Source organism: Hypomesus nipponensis, chromosome 22, assembly GCF_054491055.1.
Source record: "Hypomesus nipponensis isolate SF chromosome 22, ASM5449105v1, whole genome shotgun sequence".
Lineage (NCBI taxonomy): Eukaryota > Metazoa > Chordata > Actinopteri > Osmeriformes > Osmeridae > Hypomesus > Hypomesus nipponensis.
This window is the reverse complement of record NC_140382.1, coordinates 18,234,849-18,249,860: the sequence shown is the minus strand read 5'-3', so window position 1 is coordinate 18,249,860 and position 15,012 is coordinate 18,234,849. Positions and strand designations below refer to the sequence as shown.

The 15,012-nt window shown below is 41.6% G+C and overlaps 3 protein-coding genes across 3 annotated transcripts; 1 reads left to right on the top strand and 2 right to left on the bottom strand.

Moving 5' to 3' along the window:
* The first annotated feature begins 1,957 nt into the window (after positions 1-1,957).
* xpa (xeroderma pigmentosum, complementation group A) lies at positions 1,958-4,634 on the top strand. Its single transcript, XM_084687264.1, has 5 exons — positions 1,958-2,488; positions 2,814-2,919; positions 3,628-3,793; positions 3,994-4,111; positions 4,326-4,634. The coding sequence occupies exons 1-5, from the start codon at positions 2,206-2,208 to the stop codon at positions 4,478-4,480; spliced, it is 828 nt and encodes a 275-aa protein (XP_084543390.1). The 5' UTR covers positions 1,958-2,205; the 3' UTR covers positions 4,481-4,634.
* A 1,122-nt stretch (positions 4,635-5,756) lies between these two features.
* LOC146237009 (erythroblast NAD(P)(+)--arginine ADP-ribosyltransferase-like) lies at positions 5,757-7,780 on the bottom strand. The gene is made up of 2 exons (XM_084687557.1): positions 7,643-7,780; positions 5,757-7,398 (listed from the first exon to the last, which is right to left on the bottom strand). The coding sequence occupies exons 1-2, from the start codon at positions 7,778-7,780 to the stop codon at positions 6,664-6,666; spliced, it is 873 nt and encodes a 290-aa protein (XP_084543683.1). The 3' UTR covers positions 5,757-6,663.
* A 2,925-nt stretch (positions 7,781-10,705) lies between these two features.
* On the bottom strand, positions 10,706-15,009 carry LOC146237008 (GPI-linked NAD(P)(+)--arginine ADP-ribosyltransferase 1-like). The gene is made up of 4 exons (XM_084687113.1): positions 14,930-15,009; positions 12,210-12,312; positions 11,337-11,501; positions 10,706-11,302 (listed from the first exon to the last, which is right to left on the bottom strand). Exons 1-4 carry the CDS (start codon positions 14,956-14,958, stop codon positions 10,721-10,723), a joined length of 879 nt encoding a protein of 292 aa, XP_084543239.1. The 5' UTR covers positions 14,959-15,009; the 3' UTR covers positions 10,706-10,720.
* Positions 15,010-15,012: the final 3 nt, after the last annotated feature.

Below are 15,012 nucleotides of genomic sequence, written 5' to 3'. Positions count from 1 at the left end.
TTTATCAAATATACAAAATAAGAAACTTTGCTTGCTGATTTATAAGGGATCAGCAATTAAATCCAATTGCAACTTTTTTTTGTTTCCAATATTTCTATAGAAAAATATTATCCAGGAGCTTGAGTTGTGGACAGAATTTCATTCCAGATTTAATATATGACATAACACTGTTGTAAACCTTTGATCAGACTGATGGTTGAGTCACCAGCCCAAATTCAGTTTCCAAATAGAAAAAAATATATTTTATAAAAGGTGGTATGAAAAATATACTCATTGCATCACATATTTATAAAACTCTGGGGCTCAATAAGTGTTTATGATCATTTTACTGTAGAATATGTGCAACCATTTTAGAGGACCTAATCAAGATGGTTAGATTTACCTTTATTTCAAACAGCAACCACAGATAGGTTAACCAGAGCCACACATACACTTCAAACTCAAAGCTGTTTTCGAATGGTTTCCATGTTTTCCTATGCAAGTGCTGTTATTAAAGTATGAATGAATATAGAGAACATGTCAGCAATATGTTTCAGGTCAGAAGGGTCACAATAGAGGTCAATACTTTTGTAAATTCTGTAAAGATACTGTATACAATTATAATCATTTACTACTTTAATCATGAATAAAACTGTAAAAATAAACTCCCCTAAAACCTGCAACATTATATCAGTCCTTCTGTATAAAGTGTCATATGGTAATAAATAAAAATGACAATTTTAAATCTGACCGAGTCTGATTTCTTTGGCAATAGGCCAATATCCTAGCCGAAAAAAAATAAAACCGAAAAAAATCCGATTGCAACATCTGGGATACCAGTAGACTATTGCTTGCATCAGACCGGACCTCTCTCTTCTGACCCCAGGCTGTGATTGTATGACTGATCTGCATGTATGTATGACTGCCTGCAGCTCCACCTGGATGAGAAGGGCCTAAGGAGAGGTCTGCAGTTGGACCCTTCTCAGAGAAGTGAGATAATTCGATTGTATTCAGGCTTAATTGCCTTATCTATCCTTGGTATCCCGGAGGTTGCAATCTGAATTATTTTGGCTCAATTCTTTTGGGGATCAAACTTTTTGGTTCTGAATTTCAGCATTCAAATTTGAGCAGCCGGAATATTATTGGATTTGAATTTCTAAAGTTCTATAATTGTTATTACATTTTGGAATCTGAATTTTACGGTTCGAATTTAAGCAACCTGAATGTCCGAACCTTTAATTTTTGGATCCGTTTTTTACATTGGAATATATTCATATTTCCATTTTAAAGAGGTGGATTCAAAGCCAACAAATTCGTTGGGGTTTACATTTCAATATTAAATATTCAATGGCTTTACAAATTCAAAACATTATTTCACTGATTTTCTCCCATAAAATGTACTTTTATATGACTGTAAAAAATGACAAAACAACATTCTAATCCGACAGTAATTGCTATTGTAGGCTACTCACAGAGCAGTGAGATTAAACTCCAATGGTTTATGAATCTACAGGCAGCTTAATTGAATGTATGATGGTTGAGACAAGTCTATTGTATTGACCCCAAACAGGTAGTAGGAAGCTACCGGCAGTGAAAGCTTTTAGCTCTAACCCAGCCCTTTGTTTATATCTATGTAAACTAAATAAAATCGATTAATAAGTTAACGCTGCTGTTTTAAGAGAAGGGTGTGCAATCGGAAGAGAAAGACGCCATTTAGTGGTATAGTTGGTCAACTTGTGTCGGAATACTCTTCACTATAATACAAAAATCTTTTTTTTTGTTTTTACAATGAAACTGTTGTGGAGACAAACCAATCCGTTCATATGACAGTTTTAAAAATAATTTGTTTTTTCACACACATTAGACATTTTTTACCAGTCAGAGGAAATCTTATCTTGAGCTAGTCATTTCTAATCGTTGTCACTGATAAAAACAAAGAAAATCACATTGTTGGGGCTTTTATTTTGAAGAATAAAAACAAAGTAAAACCGGACGCAAGCTGTTGTACAACCAGTGAATCTAGTACTGTTATTGCTAGGCTAACTAACATAACCCCACAGCCAGGACTTTGTATAGAACTGTCAAAAATAAATGAACAGGATCTTGGAACCTGTAAATCCTGAATCAATAAACAATTACAGCACGTTTTCTGAAAACGTTAGACGCTCAAGACGCTAACGCTAGCTAGCCTATTACTAGCTGTCTATTGTAGCTAGAGCTAACATAATGGATCTGCCTGAGCCTTCGGTGGATGCTGCTACGTTGGAACCCAAAGATGTGACCAAGACCATGGAGTTGTCTGCCGCTGTTAGAGCAAAAATTGAACGTAACCGTCAACGGGCACTGATGCTCAGACAAGCCCGATTGGCAAGTCGAGGCTCCGCTGTCGTTAAAGGGGCAACTTCGGCGAAAGTGGCAAAAACTATTGATACTGGTGCGGGATTTTTCATTGACCAAGATGACGACGGTGAACAAGAGCAGAGAGTTATTAAAGTGGTTCACCAACCAGGTAATAGAAGAGAGTGATATTCTCAGACAACTTCAGTACGTGTTGTTTTGTTCAAGGTTGTTTTCTGCCATATAACTAGTTCTTAAAGCAAGACGGTACAGATACCCCAAAGAATTATGCGGGCGCGAACACTCACGTTGCCGGGTGCAAACGAATGGAATCTTAAACCGTAAACATAGGATACTTTTTAGGTTTATTTCACAAAATTGATAAATGTGTCTGGTGCTTTACATTTATACATTTGCTTAGCAATAAGCGTATCCAGTCTTGCAAAATGTGATTCCTAGAGCTTGACAACGATAAGTAATTGCGCTTCTCCCCCTAGCTCCTGTGATAGAGGCGGACTACCTGGTGTGTGACGACTGTGACAAACCCTTCATGGACTCCTACCTTAGCAACAGCTTTGACCTGTCTGTCTGTGACAAGTGCCGGTAATGTCCAACTTTTTTGAAAAGCGTTAAAACGTCTCCTGACCAAACCTGGCACCTTGCTAATTTGATTTGTTTGTGTCTACCATCACATATCTCTCCACACTCCTTGTGCTCTTCCTCTGCTCTCCATCTCTATCACCTCCCCTCACCTGAACCCCTTTGCCTTCACATTTCTCCCCCTCCATCTCTCCTGTTTTCCACCTCACCCCCTCCCTCCACCTCACCCCCTCCCTCCACCTCACCGTCTCCCTCCACATCACCCCCTCCTTCCACCTCACCTTCTCCCTCCACATCACCCCCTCCCTCCACCTCACCCCCTCCCTCCACCTCACCCTTCTCGCTCCACCTCACCCCCTCCCTCCACCTCACCTTCTCCCTCCACATCACCCCCTCCCTCCACCTCACCCCCTCCCTCCACCTCACCCTTCTCGCTCCACCTCACCCCCTCCCTCCACCTCACCCCCTCCCTCCACCTCACCCTTCTCGCTCCACCTCACCCCCTCCCTCCACCTCACCTTCTCCCTTCACATCACCCCCTCCCTCCACCTCACCCCCTCCCTCCACCTCACCCTTCTCGCTCCACCTCACCCTTCTCCCTCCACATCACCCCGTCCCTCCACCTCACCCTTCTCCCTCCACCTCACCCTTCTCCCTCCACATCACCCCCCCCCCCCTCCCTCCACCCCCCCCCCCCCCCCCCCCCCCCAGAGACAACGAGGTGAAGCACAAGTTAGTGTCCCGTACGGAGGCCAAGCAGCAATACCTGCTGAAGGACTGTGACCTGGACAAGAGGGAGCCCCCCCTCAGGTTCGTGCTGAGGAAGAACCCCCACAACCCCCACTGGGGAGACATGAAGCTCTACCTGCAGCTGCAGGTATGTGTGTGTGTGTGTGTGTGTTGTGGCATCTCACAGACAGCATGCTGCATCCTTTCAGACTTCAATTCCTATCAGTCAGTTCTGTGTCCCTGTTTTTCGGTGTGTGTGTGTGTGTGTGTTTGTTCCCGTTCTCCTCTGTGTGTGTGTGTGTGTGTTCGTTCCTGTTCTCCTGTGTGTGTGTGTATGTGTGTGTCCAGGTAGAGAAGAGATGTATGGAGGTGTGGGGTTCGGAGGAGGCCCTGGATGAAGCTAAAGAGACACGCGAGGAGAACAGAGAGGTCCAGAAACAGAAACGCTTCAACAAGAAAGTCAAAGGTCAGCTCGTTAGGGTTGGTTGATACAGTTTGATTAGATATGGTTGGAGAAAAGTTCTAGTTTATCTTCTGTTGCTCATGCATCACTGTAGGATTCGTGTGTGTGTGTGTGTGTGTGTGTGTGTGTGTGTGTGTGTGTGTGTGTGTGTGTGTGTGTGTGTGTGTGTGTGTGTGTGTGTGTGTGTGTGTGTGTGTGTGTGTGTGTGTGTGTGTAGAGCTACGCAGGGCAGTGCGCAGCAGTATGTGGACTAAGGACACCAGCCTCCACAAGCATGAGTACGGACCTGAGGAGGTGCTGGACGAGGAAGAGGATCTCTACAAGAAGACGTGCGCATCCTGTGGACATGAGCTCACCTACGAGAAGATGTAGAGGATGTTCACACGCTCGCTGACGCACGGACACACAGACAGATACAGGAGTGAAGGACGGACAGGCAGACATTATGATACATACACATGCAGTACCACACAACCTTGTCTCAAAATGTAAAAATGACTGTAAATTAATTTATATTTTTGTAAAATGTGTCTCGAGTGTCATTTTCAATTATAGATGATTTGAACATGTTTGAAGAAAAATAACAAAAACAACACAAAAATGAACACTTATTAAAACAGAGATTGACGTTGTCATTATAAAATACATCATTGTTTATTACAAGCAACTGGAAATTTGTAATTTGCAAATGTTCCCAAAGAAAGTAGAAAAGTAGGCCTATATTAAGAAAAAAAAAAAAAAATGCATTTGGTTAAATAATTGCATTCACCTCTGCACCTTTCAAATTCAGATTTTGCCCTCTAGAATTTGCTCTGCGTACTGCTAAACAGTTAAAATTGCTTTCAATTCCGGAACATGTCAGTTTGTACAGTTTCTTACAATTTAAAACATTTTTTTTTTGTCTTCAATTGCCGTTATGTTGAACTTCTCATACGGCTTGAGATTTGAGGTTAGCGCCATTAGTTGTTTTGCAACATTAACTCATGCCCCTGGGAAATGCCTACCTTTCTTTTTACATTAACTTGTCTACTTTCTCTTTACCTGTCTGTCTCTACCTGTCTCTCTACATGTCTGTTTCTCTAACTGTTTATGTCTACCTGTCTCTCACATTCTGTCTCTTTCTCACTTAACATTTCTCACCATTAGTGTAATACACTACCCTTCTGTGTTACACCATGGCAGTAGCAGGACGGTGGAACTATAACTCACAGTCTTAACTGCAGCAATTCTCCACTTTTCATACTCAGATAAAAACATTTTTGTGGCACACACAAACATCAAAGTAACTCACACACCTTGTGCACTCCCTCAACATCCACAACAAATACCTCCTGAGAAACTCACATCTGTGGATTACAGTCATGTCCCCTCCCTCCTGGGCTGGAGGCAATGCCCCTGGTGGGTCTTGGTGGTATTGCATTTTCAATTTGGTACCCGGCAATTTCATTCTATTACTGTAAGTCAACGTATCCATAACTATCTCTCTCAATATATATGTCCTGTTCTCGAACGTGGCTCAAAATACTAGCTTTTTCATAGTATAATTATTTTTGCAGATTTTTACAATAGTGTAATATTCAATAATAGTTAATATAATATTTTATGGGAAAGTAAATAATCGGACAGACACACACAGTAGCAAACGTTTTTAAAAGCATTTATTTAAGTAAAGAAGTAAAAAATGGCATAGGGCCTACCCTTTTGTAGATTTACAGAGTTTGACTTTCAGCACTCTTGAGCAACTGAACTGAATAGGTTCATTTCAGACAAACAACTTAGTTTCACACAGTTGAGCTGGCAAACAAAAGCATATTTGCAGCAGTCTGAAACAGGTGTAGGCTAAAGCTTATGCTTATAATGCCTACTCTTTATGAAAACATCTCATATCTTAATAAAATAAATAGAAATAAGTATTGTCTTTCATTATTATTTTGTTGACAATCAGATCTGAACAGAATACAAAAACATTATTATTTCGTATGCAACAGTTGCACAGAGCTTGTAAACAACTTCAGTCAAACAGCAGTAGGTTTTTATGTTGACCAAAAAGTCGAATTTACTCCTCACAGTCGAAAAAACAAACACATTTTCTTAAAATATTTGGACACTTTGTCAAGAATTTTAGTGGTGCTGCCATTGTACGTCATCAAATAATGCGTGGATGCTGTGAAAAATAGCTCAGGGGATTACTTTTCACAAGTAAGATTTAACATTACCGTAGCAGGCCTACTATTGGTTGTATTTTGTGAAAAGAATAACCATGTCCTGTATCCTAGTTACATGTATGACCTTTGCAGCAAAGCAAACCGCATGAAAATCAGTTCGGTATTCAGTTCGGTATGATTAATTAAATGCGCTGACAACTCATTGCCCCAGCCAAACAGATTACACAGAGTCCTTCCCAAGATGGCGGCCCCACGGCGCCACTCCCTCTGTTCGCTGATTGGACCTACAAAAAATGTGTTTCTGAAAACCGACTGATGCACTGAAAACTCAGACCTAGTACAGAAGCAAAATCCAAATTGAGTGGAAGTACATAGGAGGGCGGAGCCAGGCTACTGCTCAGCTGCCTTACAGTTCAAAGTGCTTTCAATTCCCAAACTTTTCAGTCTATACAGTTTCTTACAATTTAAAACCTTATCTTTAAGGTCAATTGCAATTATTTTGAACTTCTCATACGGTGGAATCAACACCTCTTCCTGATCATAAACTTCATTACCCTTGAGGTTAGCGCCGGAGCACGTCTCAATCTCAAAGCAATCCTGCTCTCCATATTTAACCAGATTTTTTTCAAGCGAACTGGAAGTGAAGGATCCAAAACGAATTACAGTATTTACTTTAACTTTAAAAGTGTCTTTGGTTCTTCGGTATGTGGTGACGCATACTGGTTGTTTTTCTTTGAGGATACGGATTGCGTCGGACAACAGGAAGTGGATAGCGTGGTAACTGAAGCCACTTGTGTATTCTGGCCCATTGGTTCTTACTGCGGTCGTGAAATCATTATAAAAATGTGTTTTAATAGATGTGAAACAATATAAAGCCTTGAAATGATCTAATTTGAGGTCCTTGTTGATACTGTCCTTTAGCTTAGATTTGGCCCACGCTTCAGACTTGGCCCAGATGTTTTTGAATGCTTTGTTTTTTTGTAATTCACTATTTAAATATTTATTTACTTTCTCATGCATTTTTTGGGTGCAGCCGTTGTACATGTCATCTACAGATTTAGGGGCCTTGTCTAAAGGAATGTCGTTCTGCTTTATGACCCCGGACCTTTCGGAGTGTGGAGAGATCTACACAGAGGGAACAAAAACAGAGCACTGATTACAGGTTATATCTTTTATCTACCCCTTTGTTTTTCTTCAAGTGTCTTTCAGTTGGTCATCTCTCCTTCACTCACATTTTTACAAACAATCTTTAAGACACAAGCATACACACACACACACACACACACACACACACACACACACACACACAGGACAGCATCTTAAATTCAGATTAAGATTCTTGACCACGGCATGACTAACAGCATCTTACCACCATGGAGTCCACAGTCAGGATGCAGACATGGAGGAGGATCAGCAGGGTGAAGATCATCTTGTCTCCAGGTGTGACGGTTGAAGCTGCACCAGGATAGAAGAAGCTGGAGGCACAACGACAGGTATCTATCAACATCAATAAAATAATATAGAAAACTATAAGCCGCAAATTATTTTTCTGTGTCCAATTATGTCCATACTTTTAAATCAATATTTGTTTGTGTAACTTGCTTAGTTGTACTACGCTTGGTTTTCAAGGGAGTCCTGGCCATGCAGGCAGGCAGAAAGCAGCGTATAAGAACAGGCCAGTGCAGCTCCAGATAAACACAGAGGCTGGCCATCACAACCCACACCACCCACACCCCGCTATGGGGCTCTGATGACTAATGTCACCACGGCTGTGCTCCCGGCAACACAGGAACCTCTTCAGAAATGGAAGCAAACTTGGACCCCCTCTCATTGCAGTCAAATAGAAAGTATTCCCTTTACTTCTTCCTTAACCCCCCCTTCCAACACCATACACACACATCACTTGATTTGATTTTGAAGGCGAACTTACCAGTGTGACGGAGTATCGGGGTCTTGAGCAAACTGTCATCGGGCTCTACTTATGTACATGTCCAAGAGACACACACACACACACACATACTGTCAGCAGTTCTTTCGTCTGGTTCACATCATAACAATCAAAAAATGCAACACACAGTATCTTGGTGTGAGCAGTTTTCAGAAATATGACTCACCAACCCACAGAGCTGACCACACACAGATACACTAATGTGTGTCGGCACACACCAACACATGCATGATTGACACACATGCAAAAGTGAGATACACATACATTTGTGACATTGAGGTAACAAATTAAAAACATATACATTCACAAGGTTATGGTTTCTTCAGAGTTGACAAAGACTTAAAGGCATATTTGACACAGAAAATTGTACTTTTGTCTTCTTGAGGGGTTTTAATCTCCGTTTACTCTGCTAAACGAGCCAAAATGATCTTGACACAAACACATTTTCTTTTAAAATAGTATCTGCTGGTCTACATGCACTAACATATATGTAAGGTATTTTATTGTGTAACCTCTCAGTTGAAGCTTGAGAGGAAGTTACAGAATTGTTTTTTTATTGTGACGAGAAAGACAGGAAGTGGTGTTAAAGGGGGGGTATGTTTCTCACGGTGCGACCAGAGAGTGTTGGCATTGGCGTGAGAAGTGCAGTGCCGCCTTAATTTGGGCATTGGAAGCCTGTGTCTTCATTTTGAAGTCTAGAGATTCTAGACAATATAAGAAACCCTCGGTACATATACATTACATTTAGCAGACGCTCTTATCCAGAGCGACTCACAGTAAGTACAGGGACATTACCCCCGAGGGAAGTAGGGTGAAGTGCCTTGCCCAAGGACACAACGTAATTTTGCACAGCCAGGAATCAAACCGACCACCTTACGATTCATAGTCTGATTCCCTAACCACTCAGCCATCTGCCCCCACATACATGACAATGTGATAAATGTTTGCAGGGGGCGTATGTAGGCCAATCGTTCATTTTACTGAACGAGATTCAAAGAACCGAGTCTGTAAAATGATCCTAACTTCCCATCACTAGCGTCTGGGTCCGTATCCGTATCCGGAGTCTGCCTATTGAGTACCCCCGGTATAAACAAATGCATTTAATTTGATTTGAATGAACTTAATATTCATTTGTTGTGTGAACTAAGGTGTGTATGTGTTCAAACCAGTTGGGTCCCACAAGGGTAGTTAAACAAGGCCACACAAATACACAGATACACATATTTGGAATGAAGACACCCAACATCCCTTTAGGTCGCAGCTTATCTTGTGGAACATTTGATGCCAAACGGTGTGTGTGTGTGTGTTTGTGTCACGAGCATTTTGGCTAGTTTAGCAGAGTTAACTGAGATTGAAACCCCTCAAGAAGACAAAAGTGCAATTTTCTGTGTCAAATATGCCTTAAAGTCTTTGTCAACTCTGAAGCAACCATAACCTTGTGAATGTACAGATTTTTTTATGCGTTACCTCAATGTCACAAATGTGTGTGTACCTCACTCTTGCATGTGTGTGTCAATCATGCATGTGTTTGTGTGGGCAGACACACATTTGTGTGTCTGTGTGTGGTCAGCTCTGTGGGTTGATGAGTCTTATTTCCAGAGAACTGCTCTCACCAACATACTCACCTATTATCCTGCGTGTGTGTGTAGCATTTTGTATTGTAAGGATGTGAACCAGACTTTAATTTCCAAAGAACTGCTGAGAGAGAGTGTATCTGTGTCTCTTGTGGGCTTTCTTGGACAAGTACATAAGTAGAGCCCGATGACAGTTAGCTAAAGACCCCGATACTCGGGGGTTTATGTTTAAAACGTTTCCCTGCCCCGACACACTTGATGAATGGGTTGTTATCAATCTCTGTGGAAGCCTGATAAAGACCATACATTTTAATCAGGTGTGTTGGAGCAGGTAAAACATCTAAAACACACAAGACAGTGGACCTCGAGGACCAGGATTGAACACCCCTGATCTAGCATATTCTTGCATACTCTAATATACTCTACACACAAGCTATCTAGCATGCAGCGTCCTCTTTCTGTGCTTGCAAAGGCTATGTCGATTATCACCCCCTGATGTTTACTGTAATAGTGAATTTCCTTAAATTCCAAAAACAGTTTAGTGGAGGTTGAGACAACTGCCTCTGTGAAAACAAGTGGGGGTATATCTCTGTGTAGTACCATCGATTACTGCTCTGTATCTAATCTTGTTTAGTAGATCAAAAGAGGGAGTGGGAGAGAGGGAGGGAGGCAAAGAGGAAGGGAAGAGAGAGATATACAAGGAGGGAGGAATGAAACAGGTTGATAGAGCCTGTATTAGACAATTCATCAACAGATACACACCTTAGGAAACATTGTACTTTAGCAACGCGCTCGTGGACGTCACGATGGCGTTTAGTGGGAGGGAGGGAGGGAGGGAGTAAACACAAGCACCAAGTACAAGTTCAAAAAGTAAAACACTTTAAAATGTGTGTTGTGGAACAGTGGCATATACACATTTGCAGCTCTACAATTTGCCGCTCCAGAGTTTGCTTTGCTGACTATAGGCTACTGCACAGTTCAAATTTGTTCTAGGTCCAATACTTGTCAGTTTGTACAGAACATCACACTTTAAAATGTTGTTTTTACGTTCAATTGCGGTTATTTTGAACGTCTCATAGGGCGGAATCAACACTTCTTTCTCACGTACAAGTACGGAATAATTCTTGAGATAAGCGCCGTGGCACGTATAAATATCAAAGCAGGACGTGTTTCCAAAACCTGTCAGGTCTGTTCTCCTCGAACTGGAAGCGAAGCCTCCAAAACGCATTTCAGTATTAACTTCACCGTTAAAAATCTGTTTAGTTTTTCGGTATGAGGTGAGGCATTGTTGGTTAATTTTGAGGAGACGGATTGCGTCAGACAAAAGGAAATGCAGGGCGTGAACATTGAACTTAAGAATTTGAAGGCTTGTGTACACTGTCTTATTAGTCCTTACTGCCTCGCTGAATTCACTGTAAACCAATGTATTACCTGTGTAAGTAAATAAAGCATAGAAATGATTTAATTGAAGTTTCTTGTCAACATCCTCTCGTTTGTCGTAGGAATCCTCGGCAATCCTTTGATTCTTTTTCCAGCTTAACTTGAAATTTTTTACTGAGTTTTAATTCCTCGTTTAAATAATTATTTACTTTCTTATACATTTGTGGGGCGCAGCCGTCATACATGTCATCGACAGATTTAGGGGCCATGTCTAAAGGCAAGACGTTATGCTTTATGACCCCAGACCCTTCGGAGTGTGGAGAGATCTATACAGAGGGAACACAAACAAAGCACTGATTACAGGTTATATGTTTTAACATCCTCTTTGTTTTTCTTCATCTGTATTTCTGTTGGTTCAACATTCACTTAAATAAACTCAAACACATAACCAGTGGCGTTGCTAGACCCGTTTTACTGGGGGCACGTGCCCCTGTATAAATCAGCTGTGCAAAGTTCGAGTTTTAACAATTTCCTTTATTAGTGCCAATCAGCGCTTGTAAAATCAACGCAGTTTAACCAAAAACACAAACTGATGCGTGCTGCAGAATTCCATGTCTGCGCTCTCCTCTGTGTTTGCCATCACAGGCACTGCAGTGCAGACATCACAGGCACTGCAGTGCAGACACATCACAAAACTAAAGACAGTTTCTCAGTAACAGGCCTAACGATCATCTCACGACTCAAACATAATAACAATATGAGTCCAACGTATGTTATTACGTGAAGCTCAAAAAACTGTAGGCCTATTTGATTTACCACACGGTCGTATAAAGTATTTATGTCCCCACCAAAGCTGAAATCAAACTTACGTCTCTGAACTGTACGTATAATGAATAGAGGCTTGTACCCCAGTAGAGCTTTATGTCTAGCAACGTTCTTGCTTAGAACCATACATACACAAACACAGGAACAGGGCAGCATCTTAAATTGAGATTACAATTCTTAACCATGGTGTGACTACAACAGCATCTTACATTAGAGTCCACAGTCAGGATGCAGACATGGAGGAGGATCAGCAGGGTGAAGATCATCTTGTCTCCAGATGTGACGGTTGAAGTTGCACCAGGGTAGAAGAAGCTGGAGACACATTATATGAAGCTCAACACACAATCTCCTCAGTTGATTAGTGTCTCACCTCAACTATATGCCTGTGAAACAGGAAGTAATGGATTACTGCTTGTGAGTTCCCTAAATACTGATCAACTTTAAAAAGTGTAAAATAAATGGAAAAATGCTTCAGTTACATTTTACTCATAACTACTAGGGGGGTACATTTCGGCAAGCTCATATGTTGCTTGCCAAAAATCCTTTTGAGGTTGAAAAAAATGGAAGACAGTTTAGGAGAAAAAAATGTTTATTTCTTTTTTTTCTTTTTCTTTTTTTTGTATTTTTTTTTAGTTTTGAAAACAAGTTGCAAAAATATTTTTGAAAAAAAGTTACAAAGAAATTGGTTCGCATCAGTGATGAGTACTTGATGATGCCTCTGCTATACTCTACAGTACTCTGATTTCCTTTTATCTACTCTGTTTTAGGCTTCTCTGTTCTAATAACAACTCTCAACCTGTCTCTCTGTCTCTACCTGTCTCTCTGTACCTGTCTCTCACTGTTTCTCTCAACCTGTCTCTCTGTCTCTACCTGTCTCTCTGTACCTGTCTCTCACTGTTTCTCTCAACTTGTCTCTCTATCTCTACCTGTCTCTCTGTACCTGTCTCTCACTGTTTCTCTCAACCTGTCTCTCTGTCTCTACCTGTCTCTCTGTACCTGTCTCTCACTGTTTCTCTCAACCTGTCTCTCTGTCTCTACCTGTCTCTCTGTACCTGTCTCTCACTGTTTCTCTCAACCTGTCTCTCTGTCTCTACCTGTCTCTCTGTACCTGTCTCTCACTGTTTCTCTCAACCTGTCTCTCTGTCTCTACCTGTCTCTCTGTACCTGTCTCTCACTGTTTCTCTCAACCTGTCTCTCTGTCTCTACCTGTCTCTCTGTACCTGTCTCTCACTGTTTCTCTCAACCTGTCTCTCTGTCTCTACCTGTCTCTCTGTACCTGTCTCTCACTGTTTCTCTCAACCTGTCTCTCTGTCTCTACCTGTCTCTCTGTACCTGTCTCTCACTGTTTCTCTCAACCTGTCTCTCTGTCTCTACCTGTCTCTCTGTACCTGTCTCTCACTGTTTCTCTCAACCTGTCTCTCTATCTCTACCTGTCTCTCTGTACCTGTCTCTCACTGTTTCTCTCAACCTGTCTCTCTATCTCTACCCTCTAAAAGCGTCTGCTAAATGGATAAATGTACCTGTCTCTCTCTACCTGTGTCTCTCTGTCTGGCTTTCTCTCTTTCACTGTCTCTCTCTACTTGTCTCTCTCCACCTATGGTAAAAACCCCAACATAGGTGATATGTAACTTTCTCTTATCACTGCAACCAGGAGTGACTCAGAAGAAAAGAGCGGACAGTGAGAATACACACTCTCACACAAACAAACGCACACACACACATATTCTCACACACACTCACGCACACACATATACACACTTAAGCAAGGAGAATCAGACAATGCTAGAATACACAGCCTCGCGAAAAGGGGAGGCAAATACACCTGCTCAATAAATACACACACTCTGACTGAAGCACATTCGCACACACTCTGACTGAAGCACATTCGCACACACTCTGACTGAAGCACATTCGCACACACTCTGAAGCACATCCGCACATACTTGAACTGTACTTAGTCAAGGTCTGGACCCCACCTCTTCTCACAGGTATGGCTCTGTTTTATCTCAAATATGATACAACAATGTGTTTAGTCTTTGTTTTAGATTCACTTTTGGATTACTGTAATAAAAAATAAAAAAAATATTACAGTGTTTCTGTGTCCAAGTATAATAGTTTTACTTTAGCTAATTGTACTGTACAAGAGAGACTTTAAAGGTGGGCTGTCTGTCTGACTGGGCTTGTTTGCCCAGATCAGACCTCCTGATATCCGTGGTGTAGTGAGGTCTGAAGATAGGGGAATACTCTAGTACAGTGGATCTCAAACCTGATCCTTGGAGACCCCTGCACTTTATGTCTTTGTGTTTAAAACCTTTCCCTGCTCCGACACACCTGATGAATGGGTCGTTATCAAGCTCTGTGGAAGCCAGATCATACATTTGAATCAGCAGGGAAAACACACAGGAAAGCATACCTCGAGGACCAGGATTGAACACCCTTGCTCTTGCATATTTACATTTTTACATTTGAGTCATTTAGCAGACGCTCTTATCCAGAGCGACTTACAGTAAGTACAGAGACATACCCCCGAGGGTAAATGCCTTGAAATGCCTTGCCCAAGGACACAGTCATTTGTACAGCCTGGAATCGAACCAGCAACCTTCTGATTACTAGCCCGATTCCCTAACCACTCTGCTAACTGAATATTCTTGCATAGTCTACTATACTCTAATAATGAATTTCCTTAAATTGCTAAAACAGTTTAGTGGAGGTTGAGAGAACTGCACTGTGTGTTTGTGAAAACTGAGTGGGGGGAGATCTCTGTGTAGTACCATCTTTTACAGCTCTGGATCTAATCTTGTTTAGTAGATCGAAAGAGGGAGCAGGAGAGGAGGAGAGGGAGGCAAAGAGGAAGGGAAGAGATAGATAGAGAAAGAGGGAGGAATGAAACAGGTTTATAGAGCCTGTATTACACAATGCATCAACAAACCTTAGCAGGCACAGACTTATCCCAGACATCCTGGTCCTGGGATCTCCCCTCCCCCGTTGCTGTGCAGAGCTCCAGTCTGCTGC